Source organism: Podarcis filfolensis, assembly GCF_964270895.1.
Source record: "Podarcis filfolensis genome assembly, chromosome: 13".
NCBI lineage: Eukaryota > Metazoa > Chordata > Lepidosauria > Squamata > Lacertidae > Podarcis > Podarcis filfolensis.
The window spans coordinates 43,782,859-43,799,491 of record NC_139615.1 but is presented as its reverse complement, the minus strand read 5'-3'; the positions used below and the strand labels follow the sequence as shown (position 1 = coordinate 43,799,491).

Genomic DNA, 16,633 nt, shown 5'->3' with positions numbered 1-16,633 from the left:
ACATGCTTATAAATGGTATTTCATTTTCAGGCATTACAAAGTGTCAATCACACACTCATAGGCAAGCAGCATTGAGCATTTCTGTAAGGGTTACTCAGGAGGGTATAATCTACCTGTTTGCACTTACCTTACAGCCATAGATTCTTCATATTTCTCTCCCTTATTTACATCATTATACACCACCCACCATTCAAAAATATTGTTGCGGTGTAGAAAAATTAATAAAAACAAAGCAAGTTAAATCAATATGTTAAATCCACATGTAAATCTAGCATAGACAAGATCCAACAACGCTGTCCTGAAAAACCTTGCTGAATTTTAAAAAGTATTGAAAGAGGTACAAATTGAAAGAACAAATTGTTGGCACTATCCTAGGGAGGATATTGGGTGCCACCACACTAAAAGCTCTGCTGGGGGGAGGGGACGACCTTAGGAGGTGCTGGAGAGGGGCATAGTCTCAAGACATTTCTGTGAATTGTACAGGCCTGATACATATTCCCTTGTATAAGTGATAATGGTTAATGGATGCACACCTTTCCAACGGGAGATTCCCTTGCTCTTTTGGGTCCTTGATGGTTTCTCCCATTGATCATGTCTCCTCTAACTTCAAAGTCCTCCTGGAAAACGACACACATGAAATGAAATGACAATGAAACTCTGGTTGGTTTGGCCAGTTCTGAAGCAGGAAAGGAATGCTTGCACTATAGAAGGTGGAACCCTCTCTGTGAAAATCGAGGCAGAAGGAGAGGGTTTTTTGGAGGGTGGGGGCTATAGAGACAACAGCTCTCATTGCACACTGAAAATCAAATAAATGTTCCTTTAAAAAGGAGACACAACTGGAATGAATAACTGGATCTTCACAGAAAGCTAAACTCTGAACTGTTTACAATGTTCATTGGAATCTTGTAAAGTAGAAGTTCAAGAGCTTAGAGAGGAATGGAACAAATTCAGAACATGTTATAAATGGTTCCCAACCGTTTTTGGCCATGCCCCACCTAAGCATCTCTAAAATCCTGATGCCCCACCTCTGTGACATATAATTCTTATTATTCAAAAAGTGAATTCCTACTCACGTGGAGGAAGCTTAAAAGGCCATTAACTGTTAATAACTCATTCTTGAATTTGCTCCCTTAAAAAGCAAATTGCCTCACTGTGGAGTGTGTGGGAACCACGGGTCTAAACAATTGTAAATTGCTTTAGAATCTAGACACAATGCTTCCTTAGATTCAAATTAGAGAATGATTCACCAAAAACTGGTGTTTCAAGTACAGTAAGCCGATGTAACTTGTACGCATTCAGCTTTGCGCGCGCGGCAAAAAAATAAAAAGGGGTGGAAAGAAGGCAGGGTTCTGGGGGGAAATGAATTTGGAACCCTACTTGCCATTCAACCCAATGGGTTTTCACTATACATGATTTTGGCTTCAGGCGCAATCCCTGGAACGTAACCACTGCGTGTGTTGGGGGAAGGCATTGTGTAATTCACACAGATGCTGGAGGTATAATGTTGGAAATGCCTTTTCCAACAGAGAACCATAGAATCGTAGTTGGAAGGGACCCAAGGGACATCTAGTCCAACCCCCTGCAGTGCAGGAATCTCAGCTAAAGCATCCAACAAATTATTTATACGTATTAGCATTTAAATACTGTATTTTTCGCTCTATAAGACGCACTTTCCGCCTCCTAAAAAGTAAGGGGAAATGTGTGTGCGTCTTATGGAGCGAATGCAGGCTGCGCAGCTCCCTCTTGCTCTCCTGGCTTCAGGGATAGCCATGCAAAGCCTCTTGAGAGCAGCGGGAGCGCTCCTGCCTCTTCGCTCTTCGCTCGCTTTGCGTTGAGGCTTCCGTCTTGCTGTCCTGGCTTCTGGCTTAACCGTGGGCAGTCACTTCCGGGCAGGGGGAGCCTTCATCCCGCTGCCCTGAAGAGGCTTCGCGCGGCTATCCCAGAAGCCAGAACAGCAAGAGTCTACCCCAGCAGCCAGATCCCTCTTGCTGTTCTGGCTTCTGGGATTCAGAATTTTTTTTTTCTTGTTTTCCTCCTCCAAAACATAGGTGCGTCTTATGGTCTGGAGTGTCTTATAGAGCAAACAATATGGTGAACAGAAGGCAAAAGGCCACCTTCGGTAGTGGCCCTTCCTCCTGCTCCCCCATTCTAAGTACTCTGCAAAATGCTCACATATAAAAAACAGCAAAAGAGCAGACACCAGACATACCTCATTAAGAACTCTTCTTTCCTTCAGTGACTGTACAACCCCTAGGACAGATCAGGCAGAAGCATACTATTAACTATAACGATACAGTAAATAGCTCTTTTTAGCACCTGCCACACAATCTTTAGTTCTTACCTCAAGATACAAAATAAAATTTTTAAAAAATACTGCATCAATGTGGTGCAAAAGAGCAAGCCCATGTTTAAATAAAACTGCCTGCTGGCAGTATTACTGTACACTGCTGGAAACCTTATCCTCCCCACTCCTTTGAGATTTCAAATCCATTTCCTTCACGAATACAAATGCTGAACTAACTGAAACAGTTTATGGCTTATTTCCAGAGAACAAGGGCTGCTCCTGCCAAGAGCAACTCTAGGTGGGTTGATGCTTTAAAGAAATTCAAAGGGTGGGGGGGGTGAGAATTCAATGACCTGTATGAATTAGGCAAAACTAAATCAAATTTACATCTCTTTGCTTGTTTCCCATAGTTCATTCTTTTGGAGAAGTGCACTGAATCCCTAACTTCACAAATAATAATAATAACAACAATAATAATAATAATTTTTATTTATACACGGCCCTCCCCAGCCAAGGCTGGGCTCAGGGCGGCTAACAAGCAATAATAAAAACAAGTTGAATGATTATAACTTAAAAACAACATTAAAATACAACATTAAAATATTGAAACATTAAAATGTAGCCTCATCGCAGGAGGAGAAAGGAAACGAAAAAAGAAAGAGAGGGAGGGAATCAAATTGGCTCCAAGCCAAAGGCCAGGCGGAACAACTCTGTCTTACAGGCCCTGCGGAAAGAAATCCTGCAGGGCCCTGGTCTCATGAGACAGAGCGTTCCACCAGGCTGGAGCCAGAGTTGAAAAAGCCCTGGCTCTGGTTGAAGCCAATCTAACTTCCTTAGGCCCTGGGACCACTAGGGTGTTGCTATTTATGGACCTTGGGGCTCTCCGTGGGGCATACCGGGTGAGGCGGTCCCGTAAGTACGAGGGTGCTAGGCTGTGAAGGGCTTTAAAGGTCAAAAGCAGCACCTTAAATCTGACCCTGTAATCTACCAGGAGCCAGTGCAGTTTGAAAAGCACTGGGTGAATATGCTGCCATGGCAGAGACCCCGTGAGGAGCCTCGCTGCGGCATTCTGCACCTGCTGGAGTTTCTGGGACAGCTTCAAGGGCAGCCCCATGTAGAGCAAATTACAGGAGTCAAGCCTGGAGTCAAGCATGGATCACTGTGGCCAGCATATTTTCTCCTTGATTTCACCACTGTCCATATTTACTGACCACATCTGCTAAAAGCAGACATTCTCAGGATGGTGAATTCTTTGCCCAGTGCCAAACTCCACACTTGGATGATGCAAGTGGGGTGGGAAATAGAGAGCCTACACTTTATTTTGCATAAAGAGACAGACAGACTAAACACTGAAAAGGTAGCTTATGTTTTGGGGCCAAGCTAGATAAAATGTGGGCAAATTCAAAACATGCAGTCCCCTCCAGAGGTTGTTGGACTCCATAGATGCAGCCAATGGTCAGGGATGACAGGAGTTGGCAACCCAACAATTTTCAGAGGGCCACAAAGATACCAGAAAAACTTTATGGCACTTGTATGTTTCCACCCTCCCTCGGCCACATCATGCAAACAGCAGCCTGGGGTGGGGGACAGAAATTTAGATTAGGAAAACAGTTCCTGTGGTGTGGAGAAAGATTGCCGCTGCTCCCCCATTTGGCCTCTCAATGACCGCTTTGAACTTTAAAAAACCCTCAAAAATGTGGGAGACCCCCAAATGTTTCATCTAGTTTGGATTTTGCATCCTAAACATTAAATTCCCTGTGGCAGTACCCGGGCTGAGGAAAACCCTGTCCTGAGCGGACTGATAGCCAAGAGCCTGTTACCTCTGCCTGATAATTCCGTTGAACTTTGCCAAGAGTGCGAGGGGAGAGAATAGAGATATTTCAATGAATGTTTGCACTTACAACGGTAGCTCACCACCCACTTCCGTCCAGCAATACCTAGGAAGTATTTCAGGGTCCGCTCACAAACCAGATCCTCATCTGAAGATTAAGCAGAGAGATCTCCATTAGTGCTTGGACCCGGCCCTGCCTTTGGAAACCTCATAAGAAGCTTCTGCAAGAGAGGGACTGTGAGCAACACCGTGGGAGAAGTGTTTCTAGGACTAAGGTGAAACTGTGAATATAATAATAATAATAATAATAGTAATAATTTATTATTTATACCCCGCCCATCTGGCTGGGCCTCCCCAGCCACTCTGGGCGGCTTCCATAGAAACCAAAAATACAGTAAAATATCACACGTTAAAAACTTCCCTGAACAGGGCTGCCTTAAGATGTCTTCTGAATGTCAGGTAGTTGTTTATCGCTTTGACATCTGCTGGAAGGGCGTTCCACAGGGCGGGCGCCACTACCGAGAAGGCCCTCTGCCTGGTTCCCTGTAGCTTTGCTTCTCGCAATGAGGGAACCGCCAGAAGGCCCTCGGCGCTGGACCTCAGCGTCCGGGCAGAATGATGGGGGTGGAGACGCTCCTTCAGGTATACTGGACCGAGGCCGTTTAGGGCTTTAAAGGTCAGCACCAACACTTTGAATTGTGCTCGGAAACGTACTGGGAGCCAATGTAGGTCTTTCAAGACCGGTGTTATATGGTCTCGGCGGCCGCCCCCAGTCACCAGTCTAGCTGCCGCATTCTGGATTAGTTGTAGTTTCCGAGTCACCTTCAAAGGTAGCCCCACGTAGAGTGCATTGCAGTAGTCCAAGCGGGAGATAACCAGACCATGCACCACTCTGGCGAGACAGTCCGCAGGCAGATAGGGTCTCAGCCTACGTACCAGATGGAGCTGGTAAACAGCTGCCTGGACACAGATTTGACCTGTGCCTCCATGGACAGCTGTGAGTCCAAAATGACTCCCAGGCTGCGCACCTGGTCCTTCAGGGGCACAGTTACCCCATTCAGGACCAGGGAATCCTCCACACCTGCCTGCCTCCTGTCCCCCAAAAACAAGCTCCCTTGTTAATTTTGCTAGTGGATGCTGCATGTTGTTTAAGTACTCTTGTTCTATTTATAGTACTGAAATGTGGTGGGTTGTTTGGCATGTTATTATATTTGCTATTGTTTTGCTATGTTATCATGAAACTGTTTTTGTAGTGTTTGTTTGAAATGCATAGCTGTTTTCTTTGTTGTACGCTGTTTTGAGCAGGATCTCCTTTGAGGAAAAGTGGCATTCAAATAAAATTATTTGGGCGTCCCCAAGGGCATGGGGGTAGGTCCAATGCGATTTTTAAAAATGGTTTTTCCTTTAACAGCAGATCCTCATGCTCAGTAGTACCTTCAAAAGATTGCTAGGTGACAGGGGAAAGGGTACCAGAGGGAGGGGAGATGGCACGTGGAATCAGGGGCCCAATTCTTTGGATCATGCCCAAGTAGTCTGACAGGCAAGCAACCCTTTGAAAGCTCTGCCAGGTATATGCCAGGATGTTGTTGTGCAGATTCACGGGATGCATCAAGCAGGCTATAGCACCTTTCAAGATCTAAACTGCTTTTTGGAAAGCGGAGGAGGGACATTAGTCTCCCTCTCTTTTTGTTTTCCAGGAATTACCTGGTTGATCCATTACTATCACCTTCTCAGTGGTGATACAAAACCAAATTATGCGCCAAGGAAAGCTACCCTTGGCAATCTGAAAAAATGAAGAAATAAAACAGCATGCATGTTTGTTTTTGAGACATAATATATTTTGTTAGCCACAGGATAAGACAAGAAACTATACTACTAGAAAGCGGCTCAGCTTATTTTCCTATCCATGAGTTTCCTATAACTTGTCAGCTTTTGCAGTTTATCTCTGCAAGCCACATGGGATAGAAACTTGCATTTAATAATAATAACCACCACCTTAAAAGCTGAATTACCAAAGCTAAGAGTATGCAGTCCTGTCTATCTACAAGGAACAAGAAACAAAACTATAGCAGGAAAGGTCAAGTTTGGATTTTGACTCAGAACTCTCAAAGCCCCATTCAACACTTCCTCAAAACTGCTGTGCTAGCTCAGACCAGGGGGCATCTAATACAGCATTCTGTGTTCAACAGTGGCTAGCCACATGTATCTGGGAAGCTCAGTATTTGGTAATCAGAAAAAAAACACATCTCTGAGCTTGTGAGTTTCAATAAGCAATCATAATTAACAGTTGTTGGTTCTCTTCATGCAATTATTAAATTGAACTCTGGCAGTCTTGACGGCATACCTACCTATTCATCCACTTTATGTGGCAATGCAGATGGGAAAGTTCTCCTCTGGGTTCTCAACTCACCTGTTTTCATTACTACATGAGTTGTTTCATAAGAAATCTTATTAGACCAAGTGCTCTCATTTTTCCTGGCAAACATCTGTACTAGTCGCTAGAAATAAAGCAAATATTGGAGTTAGAAATTATTGATTGTATCAACACATTAGATATTGCTGTCTTCTCAATAGAGCCTCTAAGAACTTTTAAAAGAACATGCACCCTCCTTTTCCCATAACAATGTCCAAGGTAGCTTACAACATTAAAACAACCACAGTAAAACAATAATTAAAACTAAGATTACCTAGACTCTGCGCCATGACTGCTACTTGGGCAACCAGGTTCATGGCCAGATCCAGAAGTACCCTCACACTACAGTATAAATCTGACTTTTCAAGGAGAGTGCTACCCAGTTCAAGAGAGATTGAGCTGCTCTTCCCAGATCAGAAGTCCTATGGATCAGGGTCGCCTCTCTGTTGTTTGGATTAAGCTTCCATTAGTATCTCTCTCAACCATATTCACATATAAATAAATGATAAATATTTTTTTATTTATACCCGCCCTTCCCGGTTCAGAAAACTGGGCTCAGGGCGGCTAACAACCAATTTAAAACACTTAATTGTAGAAGCAGAATAAAATACAGTATAAAAAAATGAATAACAATAAAATCCAAAGTTCAAAAAATCAATTTGGAGGAAATCCATCTAATAAGCATTAGATAGTCACCAGGGCTAGCTGGCTGAATTAGTCCTACTTGGGCCAGCGAGGAGGCCAGGGGAGAATTAGCTGTGGGGTCTCAGAGTGGGTAATCTTCATAAAAGGGGAGGGCGAGTGAAGAGAAGGGAAATAAAAGATCAGGCTGAATTCAAATTAAAGGCCAGTTGGAATAGCTCTCTCTTACAGGCCTGACGGAAGGAAGTTAAATCCTAGGGCCCTAGTCTCATGGAACAGAGCATTCTACCAGGTCAGAGCCATCACTGAAAAGGCCCTGGCCGTGGTGGAGGATAGTCTGACTTCCTTAGGGCCCGGGACCTCTAAACTATGGTTATTCATGGACCTTAAGGTCCTCTGCGGGGCATACCAGGAGAGGCGGTCCTATTACTGACTACAGGCCATAGTTTAGAACAGCATTGGGGAACGTGTGACCCCCTCAGGTATGGTTAGACAACAGCTTCCATCAACCCTGACGCTTGACCATGTTGGATAGGGGCTGTTGGGTGGAGTCCAACAATACCTGGGGAGAGACAGTTTACCCATTCCTGGTATGTAACTACAACAGCCCCCCTGGAATGTGGTGGAATGGGGGAGGGACAAAGTGGAAAGGGGGAGACTATTCAGTGCCGTCCATATATTGGTGACATCACTTCCAAAACATCTCCAGCAGTTTCATGTCAATGTTAAATAGCATAGGGGACAAGATGGAACACTAATGTCAGAATGATATGCATCTAGATCAGGCTTCCTCAACCTCAGCCCTCCAGATGTTTTGGGACTACAACTCCCATGATCCCTAGCTAGCAGGACCAGTGGTCAGGGATGATGGGAATTGTAGTCTCAAAAAACATCTGGAGGGCCGAGGCTGAGGAAGATTGCTCTAGATAATCCATACCATCTGGGAAAGCTGAAGTTGAGATGCTGTGTACTCAAGAATGCTGCCGAAGAATGGAACATTAGAGACTGGCCAGAAATTATCAAATAAAGTGAGATTAAGCACTTTAAAAAATAAAGGTCTCACTAACGTCTCTTTCAGTAGTTGGTTCTTGGAAATGACACTCTCCCATAAGTTTACCACTCTCATTACCCAGGTAGGCCACTTCTGTTGGACCTAATAAAAAGTATTAAGCTACTCTTTCATAGTAGAAGTAGTGGCAATTCTCCTCTCTAAAACAAGGAAAGAAAACCCAAAAGCCCTGTTTACTACAGCAATTTTAGATTGGAGTCTAAAAGTTTTACATAACTTTTCTGTACTGCCAAAGCTGGCAAAGAAATATTTTGATGATGGCTTCTTTAACTATCAATTTTTTTACAGACCTGCTAAAAAATAAGAATGGACTGAGAGTTTGTCAATAGTATTTCTCAAAGCAGGCTGCATGGTCTCTCAGCACCAGATCCTAGATATAAATTCCATGGTTTTGAGTAGTTTCTTAGATGGAAACTGAGAAAGATCAGGATTTGAATTGCAGCCTCTGATCCTTGCTCTATAATATGAATCATACTGATTTTACCATTGAAAGAGTGCTTACCAACTCGCCCTGGTTCAGACCCGAGGCCACCAGAGACATATTCTTCTTGCTTGTCAGAAATGGACGCTCTGAATTCCCTTTACTTGTGCTACAATGTATGATTCGTGACAAGGGGAAGACTGGACTTCCTTGTGCACTATGCCTCAATGCACTTTGTCTTCCTGCATCATGTGTGGCAGCAGGAGGCCCCATTGCTGTCTCTGTGGCCAAAAGGCTGGAAATCTGCTTTTTAGACGTTGAGGACCCTGGAGTCCCTGGCATGTTTCTCACAGGGGTAGAAAAGGCACCTTGGAGGCTTTGTTTACTTTCAGAACTCAAATCTGCTTTACTTCCTGAAAAAGAAGAAAATATACCCATTAGAAAAGCATTTCCTTCCATATTTGGAATGGATTAAAGATCCATCACTTAGACCAGTCATTATCAGTCTAACATACTTCCAAGGTCCCATGGATGCCAGAAGTACACTTCCTTTCTTATCATACCTAAATTTACTGCAAAGCTTTCAGAATATGAAATATTATCATGCAGTATTAGCTGACAGTTTGTATTGTCTAGGCATTTATGAAATTTTTAGAGTATAAATGCCTGCATTTTATTTTAAGAAACACAAATATACCAAGCATTATAGAGGAGCTGCAAGCAAAGCTTTATTATATGGTCATCAGAAATAGTATGCAGACCTCAACATTATCTTACAGAAACTTAAGAAGTTTTAGAGAAAAAGCTCAGAAAATAAATGTTCTTAAATGCAATTTAAGGAACAGCAATATCTTCTCTACATTCTATTCCTGATAGTTTCACCCTTGAGGAGTTAAAATGTTTGTGAACATTCTTGGCAGCTCTGCAGAAGGCTGAGTGGGTGGAAGGGAGCCTGCACATGTCTGTCACTGATGGACATGTTTTTAACCCTATTATATACTTATCATTATCACTGATTTCTTAATTGCCTTATAGACAACCACTCCCAGGGTGATGAACATTGAGGATAAAGAAGAAAGTTAAATACACAAAAACAGCAAATACATTAACAACAAAAGTGAAACCATACAAAGTAGACACCCCTGGTAAAAACCCATTTATCCAGGAAAGCCTGTCAGAACAATAATGTTTCCAGAAAATGCAGATAGTGGGCATCTGCTGGATCTTAACAGGAAAGATATTACAAAAGATATTACACAGAAACAGGGGCAGCCATACTAAAGGAAAACCTTGCTCTGGGTTACTGAGGAATAGGCTTCTGAGATCTTTGGAACTTTTACAGAGAAACTCTCCCACAGCTATTTATGACGTGTATAAGGGTGAATAAGAGATAGACTTAGTATAGGGTACTCTGTTTTTAGGTGAGTTGGTCTTGATTCTAGACCAATGCCTCAACCTTCCAGGTTTGGAAAAAAAATTAAAAATGTTAGTGACACAGTTCTCAGCCAGTAACTTGAAGTGACATCAGTCTCTAAAGCAGCTTTAGTATTTTGCTGATTTATTCTGAAATATTCATCATAAAATGTAGAACCGTATTAGTTCCTGACTCTGGAGAGTAGCTGCATCTTTAACGGTCTATAAAACACTCACAGTCCTGCATCAGTATATAATACGCTACCGACTCAATACTCAAATTATACTTTGAATATTCAATCACACTGAAAAAAACACAAGGTGTCAAGTGATGCGTTTGGTGGAACTAATGATAAAACAGCAGAAGAAACATGGAAAGAGCAGAACAGGCCTGAGGCAACATTCTCTTCACTACTTTTTTTTAAAGCTTCTTATTTATGGTGTCTCAAAAGAGCTTTAATATATCTCTTCTCCCCAGAAAGTGATTAGAAAGAGGCAAAAGGTTTTTTTTTAATAGCCAGGAGAGACGCTGTAATTTGTAATCAAGCCATCAATAAATGTAATCAGGTTGAAGCTTTTATGAGGCGCCCCAAAATACTTTATACTGGCCTGAAAGCCCAAACAAGGGCTCTGTTAATTAAGTTGTCTTCAGTCTGTTTCCGAGCCCAGAGGAAGCTAATTAATCGATTTCACCGACTTAAAACTCAAACGTGCTATTTATAGCTATCTAAGGATTTGGCTTTGATTGGATTTGAAATTGCTGCAAAAACATTCTCCTGCAAACCAGTTCCATCAGGAACAGCATATTATTCTCACACTAAGATAAGGTTCTGTTTATGTCTAAATGCAGTGGGCTTCTAAACCCAGAAAGACTGTCCCTAGAATCACTGGGGGATTGGGATGAAAATAAACTAGAAAAGCACAGCAGACTCGTGACTGCCATTCTAGAAGTTGCTAATCACTTTTGGGATTTATGTTAAAGATACTGGGTGGTATTCAGTTCAGTTTTTGTTGTTGTGGTGGTGGTGGTGGTTTTTTGGCATCCATCTGTCTCGAGAGAAAATGGAGTATGCCTCCAGGGGTGAAGCCAAACCTCTTCATTAGTTTGGCTAAGCCTGGGTGGTGTGTATAAAGGTCCTGGGCTGCCCAGACAACGTCCCTCCTCTCAGTCTCACTGATGTGGTCCAAAGGAAAGTAGAGCAATACATTTGGCACAGCTTGGCTGCAGGGGTTGCTGAAGGAGGTGTACAAGGCACCAGCCATCAGTCTTATGGGTTTACTCCTCAGCGTTTTCTTCTCCCGAGGATACCCCACAGGACATCAGAGGTTTCGGATCAGAGTTTTCCTTCTCCTAGATGGGCTATCTTCCCAGGCCCTCACTCCCCTCTATAGCATGTGCAAAAATTGCCTTCCTGACCACTGGACCCACTATTGGTTTCAACCACTCAATCCACCAGAGCCTGTCTCTGCATGCAGGGGAAGTCCCTAACTCACCCAGGATTTGAGACCCTCACCTGATTTAGTTGGCCAGCCGAAGAAGTTTCCTGGAGGGTGGCCACTGTTGTTTGTTGACAGCTTCTAGGAGCCACAGGCGAGAGCTGAGTGCAGGGTGGGGACCAAAGGTGGACAAACTGCCCCAGGAGGAGTATGATGTGTTCCTCGCCAGAGTTACTACCCTCCCCTAACAACCCACACATCCACTGAAATTAATGAATAGGATTAAGTGAGGTCCATTAACTTAAGGTCTACTCTGAATAAAAGTTGAACACCACCAATTGTGTCAAAGATTGAAAGGTAAATCCCATAAATTGCTCCTTCAAACTCATAGCTGAAAACTTTTTCCTTTTTTAAGGGAAATTCCCTTATTCCGAATAGGATTCATCGCAAGAAAAGGGAAAAGTTGACAGCTATGCAAACAGCTGTGGGGAGCACAGACCTTGAACTGTGTTCAAGACAGCTCTAGACAGCCTTGCAGATGAATCTACAAAATCTGCTAGCCCACAAACATCACTTTCACTAGCATGTCTAGTCACACATAAAATCATCACTTGTTGCATATCAAGAGCATGAATTAGATAAAGGAACAGCTCCTCCAGTTTACAGATACAGTCATGCCCGGTCAGCTGGAAAATATTCTTATTTGCCATTAAGTGCGAAGGCAAATTAACATTTACAAGCCTGAGTTAGTTGAATGTCTGGGGGTAGGTGGGGAATTAATTAATCAACTTTCTCCCTTATTGTAGAATTAGGAAAAGCCCACCCTACTCCCAATTTCCTCCACGAATTTGTCCAATCTGCTTTTAAAGCCATCCACATTGGTGGCCTTTACTGCCTTCTGTGTGAGTGACTTTCATAGTTTAACTATGGTTGTGTGAAGAAGTACTTTATTTTAACTATCCCGAATCTTCCTATGTTCAGCTTCACTGAACGCCCACAAGTTCTAGTGTTATGACAGAGGCAGAAAAACTTCCACTTTCTCCATGCTGTACGTAATTTTGTAAACCCCAATGATGTCACCTCTTTCAGGCCTTTTCTCTGAATTAAAAAGTCCCAAATACTGCCACTTCTCTTTATGGGGGGTCACTCCATTCGCCTGATCACTTTGCTTGCCCTTTTCTGAACCCTTTCCAACTCTGTAATATCCTTTTTGATGTGAGGCAACCAGAATTGGGCACAATACTCCAAATGCGGTCACACCACAAATTTGTATAACAGCATTACGATGTTGGCATTTTATCTCCGATTCCTTTCCCAATGCTTCCTAGCATGGAGTTTGCTTTTTCCACAGCTGCTGTACACTGGATTGACATCTTCATCAAGCTATCCACTACAACCCCAACGTTAGCTTCTTGTTGTGTGATGCCCTTTTCAAAGCAAAGCAATGACAAGTTTTGAATCTTTGTCCTGATTTGAGTCCTCATTGGCTATTATGCGTGTGGGTGGAACTGAAAGAGGCAAAATCTTAAGGACTTTTGAGAAGTCAACTGACAGTGAACTCAGCAATCACCGCTGTCCACCCCCAATTGTTACAGCCATATAACCAAGTCTGAAGGAGCCATATTTGCAAATAAAAAGGTAAAGGGACCCCTGACCATTAGGTCCAGTCGTGACCGACTCTGGGCTTGCGGCGCTCATCTCGCTTTATTGGCCGAGGGAGCAGGCGTACAGCTTCCAGGTCATGTGGCCAGCATGACTAAGCCACTTCTGGCAAACCAGAGCAGCGCACGGAAACACCGTTTACCTTCCTGCCAGAGCAGTACCCATTTATCTACTTGCACTTTGATCTGCTTTCGAACTGCTAAGTTGGCAGGAGCAGGGACTGAGCAATGGGAGCTCACCCCGTCGCGAGGATTTGAACTGCCGACCTTCTGATCGGCAAGCCCTAGACTCTGTGGTTTAACCCACAGCGCCACCCACGTCCCATATTTGCAAATAGGGGATTGAAAAATGCAAACAGATCAGACGTGCAAAGATGAGCATACTCTACAGAATCACTGGCACTGAATGCAGATCGCAATACCCTTTGGCAGTCAGCTCATTAAGGTGACAGTTACTCTGAACTTTTAAAAACGTTTCAGCTGCCTTAAAATTCTGGGTCATCTTGCTCATTTGGCATGGGCCTCGTTCTTCCTCTTGGAAGTAGCTCTTTACTTTCTACTGCTGGTGTTTTATAGCCGGCTCCCCCACAGGCTTCCCAAGAGAACCTTTGACCTGAAGCCTGGTGGAGATTACATTGCTCTGTTTCGCTTGCCCACCCTTTTGCAGAAGGCAATGATGCCTACTAGCCATAGCCCTTGTTTGCCTCCATAGGGTGTCAAAAGATTAAGCACCTGGGACCCTGCAACAGCAAAAGGTTATGAAGTTAGTCTAAGAGAGGGACCCGGCTGTGTTGTTGATGCAGCAATTAAACTGGCCTTCCTTGCCCAGAGGAACAATTTGAGTGAGTAGCAAATAAAAGCCCTGAATGATTGTGTACACTTTCTTGGAGTAGCATTTCTATTACAAATTTTATCAGTACACCAGGTCACAATTCCAAAAGAAGGGCATCCCCTGCAAAGCCAAGGTAGCTTCTGGGCTTTATCTAGCTAAAGAAAACAAGCTAATGTGATACACTGTCACAACAATATGGGGATGGGAATGCATTTTAAAACCAATGCCATGGCAACAGAGCTCAAACTGATGCATAAACTCCTCTGTAAAAATGCAAAATTAACTCCGTATTGCATCATCAGCAGAAACTATAGCGTGGTGCTTTAACAGACTGAAGAAACATTTGTTTCTGGAATTAAAGAGCAAGGATAAACAGATCAGAAGAGGGCAAACAACACTGGACTTGCTGAGAAGGTTCCTTCTCATCTTAACTGTGAATGGAGATTACTCCTCTTACTCACTCCAAAGGAAGAACTAAGAAAATCTTGGTGATGTGCTTTCTGCTGAGACAAGGACGCCCAACCCAGTTTCAGGACATGGTACAGCCAATACACTAACAACCACCATAACTGTAAAAACACTACAATAGAAAAAAGGGGGGAAGAAAGAGGAGGAAAGGAGAGAAAAGGATCCCCAGACTCAAACCAAGCTGAACTGTATGCCTCGGAAGCCAAATGCATCATCCCTCATCTACCCTATGACTAGCAAGGGAACTTGAAGGTGAGCCTGAGTACGACTGGATATCCTTCCATGTACTGATGAGAAGAAATATCCATGGTAAGTTCAGCGCTCTGTTCTCTATTAGTGGAGGAAGATACCTAAACTGGAATGTTCAACTGTTGTACCAACATCCTGGTCTTTCCCCTCACTACTCAGGGTCTAAGGGCAAAGGGTCTGTAGGGACACCATTCTTACAAAAGCCACATCAGCAGAAGCAAGTATGTTGAACTGGTAACGCTTAACAAAATAAGAGGCCGAGATCCAGGTGGCCCTGCTAAAACTCTTCCAATGGAGCATTTGTGCTGAATGCTGAAGTCACATCACTATTGTGGAATGAACTTTGACCATTGAGGGGCCATGTGCTGTACATTTAGGCTAGAGATACAGGGTTTACTCCACGTACCTATGTTAGCTTTGGAAACTTTCCTGCTTGTTGTGGAAAGCTAATAGGCTGTTAAGCTGTTAGATTACCACAGATTCATGTTTGTTGCGTGTCAGGCTTGTACCACTCCTCTTTGGGAGTTGGGAAGAGGGGATGTTTGAGCCTAGGAAAGGTGGCAGGAAGCAGAACCATGTGACAAATGGAACTGATCTCATTAAAGTAGAGTCAGCTGTAGGCCTTGCTGCAAACTTGGAACTGCAAAGGTATGCACCAATGACCAGGCATATCTCCTCCAGCAATGCTCTCTCTCAGAAAGCAACCGTGTAGCAAGGCAGCACTCCCGACAAGAGTCAGCCAGGATACTCTCTGGGATCTGAATGCTGCTGGAAGACTGAACTAGGACTAACATTCCCAGGGCAATTTGACTGAGGAAGCCAGGGACAGCCTGCTCTCAAGGCCCAATTTATTGAAGGGAGACAAAGAGGAATCTGTGTTGATGCAGTTCTGACAATATAAAACTAGAAGGTCTGGCAGTGACCAGTGCAAACTGGCCCAGTTCAAGGGGCATGGTTGGATGAGAATAGGACGAAAGAAGGCAGGATGGGTTCCTGAATCTTGTGAAAACAGAGTTGATTTTTTAACTAAAAGCTGGATCTATATGGAGGACTGCTTTACCTTGGTGGAAGATGCACAATTCACCTTCTGCTAGAAGAACTCCCAATTCCAGTACTGCATGCGGAGGTATCCGTCATAAGAGTGGCACTAAGCCAAATAGTTGCACATTGCTAGAACAATGTGCTTAGTTCCCTCTCCTCCCCTATGCTGCCCCAAATCTGCTCTGCATTCCCAGAACAAATTCAGGGGAGGGAGCGCAGGGGAGGGGAGGAGGAGCAGAGATTGTTTTGTTGTGCACTCGGAAATCCTTGTGCTAATGGAACAACCTGCTTAATGCTACGTTGACTACAACCCAGTCTTTAAAGTGAGAACTTTAAGTCAGGAAGCTCCTATAGGTTCAAAGTGTGGTCCAGTCAGAACTTTCAAAACATTGTAAGTATTCAGGTGGACACTTGATGCAATGAAGGATTGACAGGAGAGGCAGCTCTCATGAATCTGCAGTGTGCGGGTGAGTGCCCTGTGAGCTGCAACCTGAGTCATCCACGTGCTCCTCTTGTGCAGCTTCCTAGCCTTCCTGAGAGAAGCTCGCTCCCTTTACCCTCATTCTAGCTATCCCTCAGCAGGGCCTAACAACAGAGTATGTGTGTAGCAATGGTGGAGAATGGTAGTTCAATGTTATCTCCTATTCAAAGTAGCTTGTTAGCAAAGTCAGCTGCTGGCAAGAGTAATTAACTTAGGTTTAGCATCTCTTTGTGTCAGCAGCTTATGACTTTTACAATGAAAACCATAATGCAATATGTGAAAATAGAAAATAAGACACAGGTCTATTTCAAGGTGTTTGAAAAGAAGTAGGAAAGCATTCTTAATACCCAGGCAATCTTCCTGAGAAAAAATGGAAGGGACTACACTGCTC

General features: G+C 43.6%; 2 protein-coding genes across 4 annotated transcripts in view; both read right to left on the bottom strand.

The window, feature by feature from the left end:
- Positions 1–16,633, bottom strand: part of LOC310747938 (tigger transposable element-derived protein 1-like) — a 943,100-nt gene that overhangs the window by 614,085 nt on the left and 312,382 nt on the right. The window lies entirely within an intron of this gene.
- Positions 1–16,633, bottom strand: part of BRCA1 (BRCA1 DNA repair associated) — a 54,750-nt gene that overhangs the window by 5,757 nt on the left and 32,360 nt on the right. The window contains exons 13-17 of one of the 2 annotated variants that reach the window (XM_083582383.1): positions 8,742–9,073; positions 6,526–6,613; positions 4,186–4,263; positions 2,210–2,250; positions 534–617 (exon numbers count right to left, since the gene is read on the bottom strand). In XM_083582383.1, the coding sequence (XP_083438509.1) occupies positions 534–617; positions 2,210–2,250; positions 4,186–4,263; positions 6,526–6,613; positions 8,742–9,073 (623 nt within the window). Of the gene's footprint in view, positions 1–533; positions 618–2,209; positions 2,251–3,615; positions 4,098–4,128; positions 4,264–6,525; positions 6,614–8,741; positions 9,074–16,633 lie in introns of those variants that run through there. The other variant, XM_083582384.1, reaches the window with a different exon arrangement.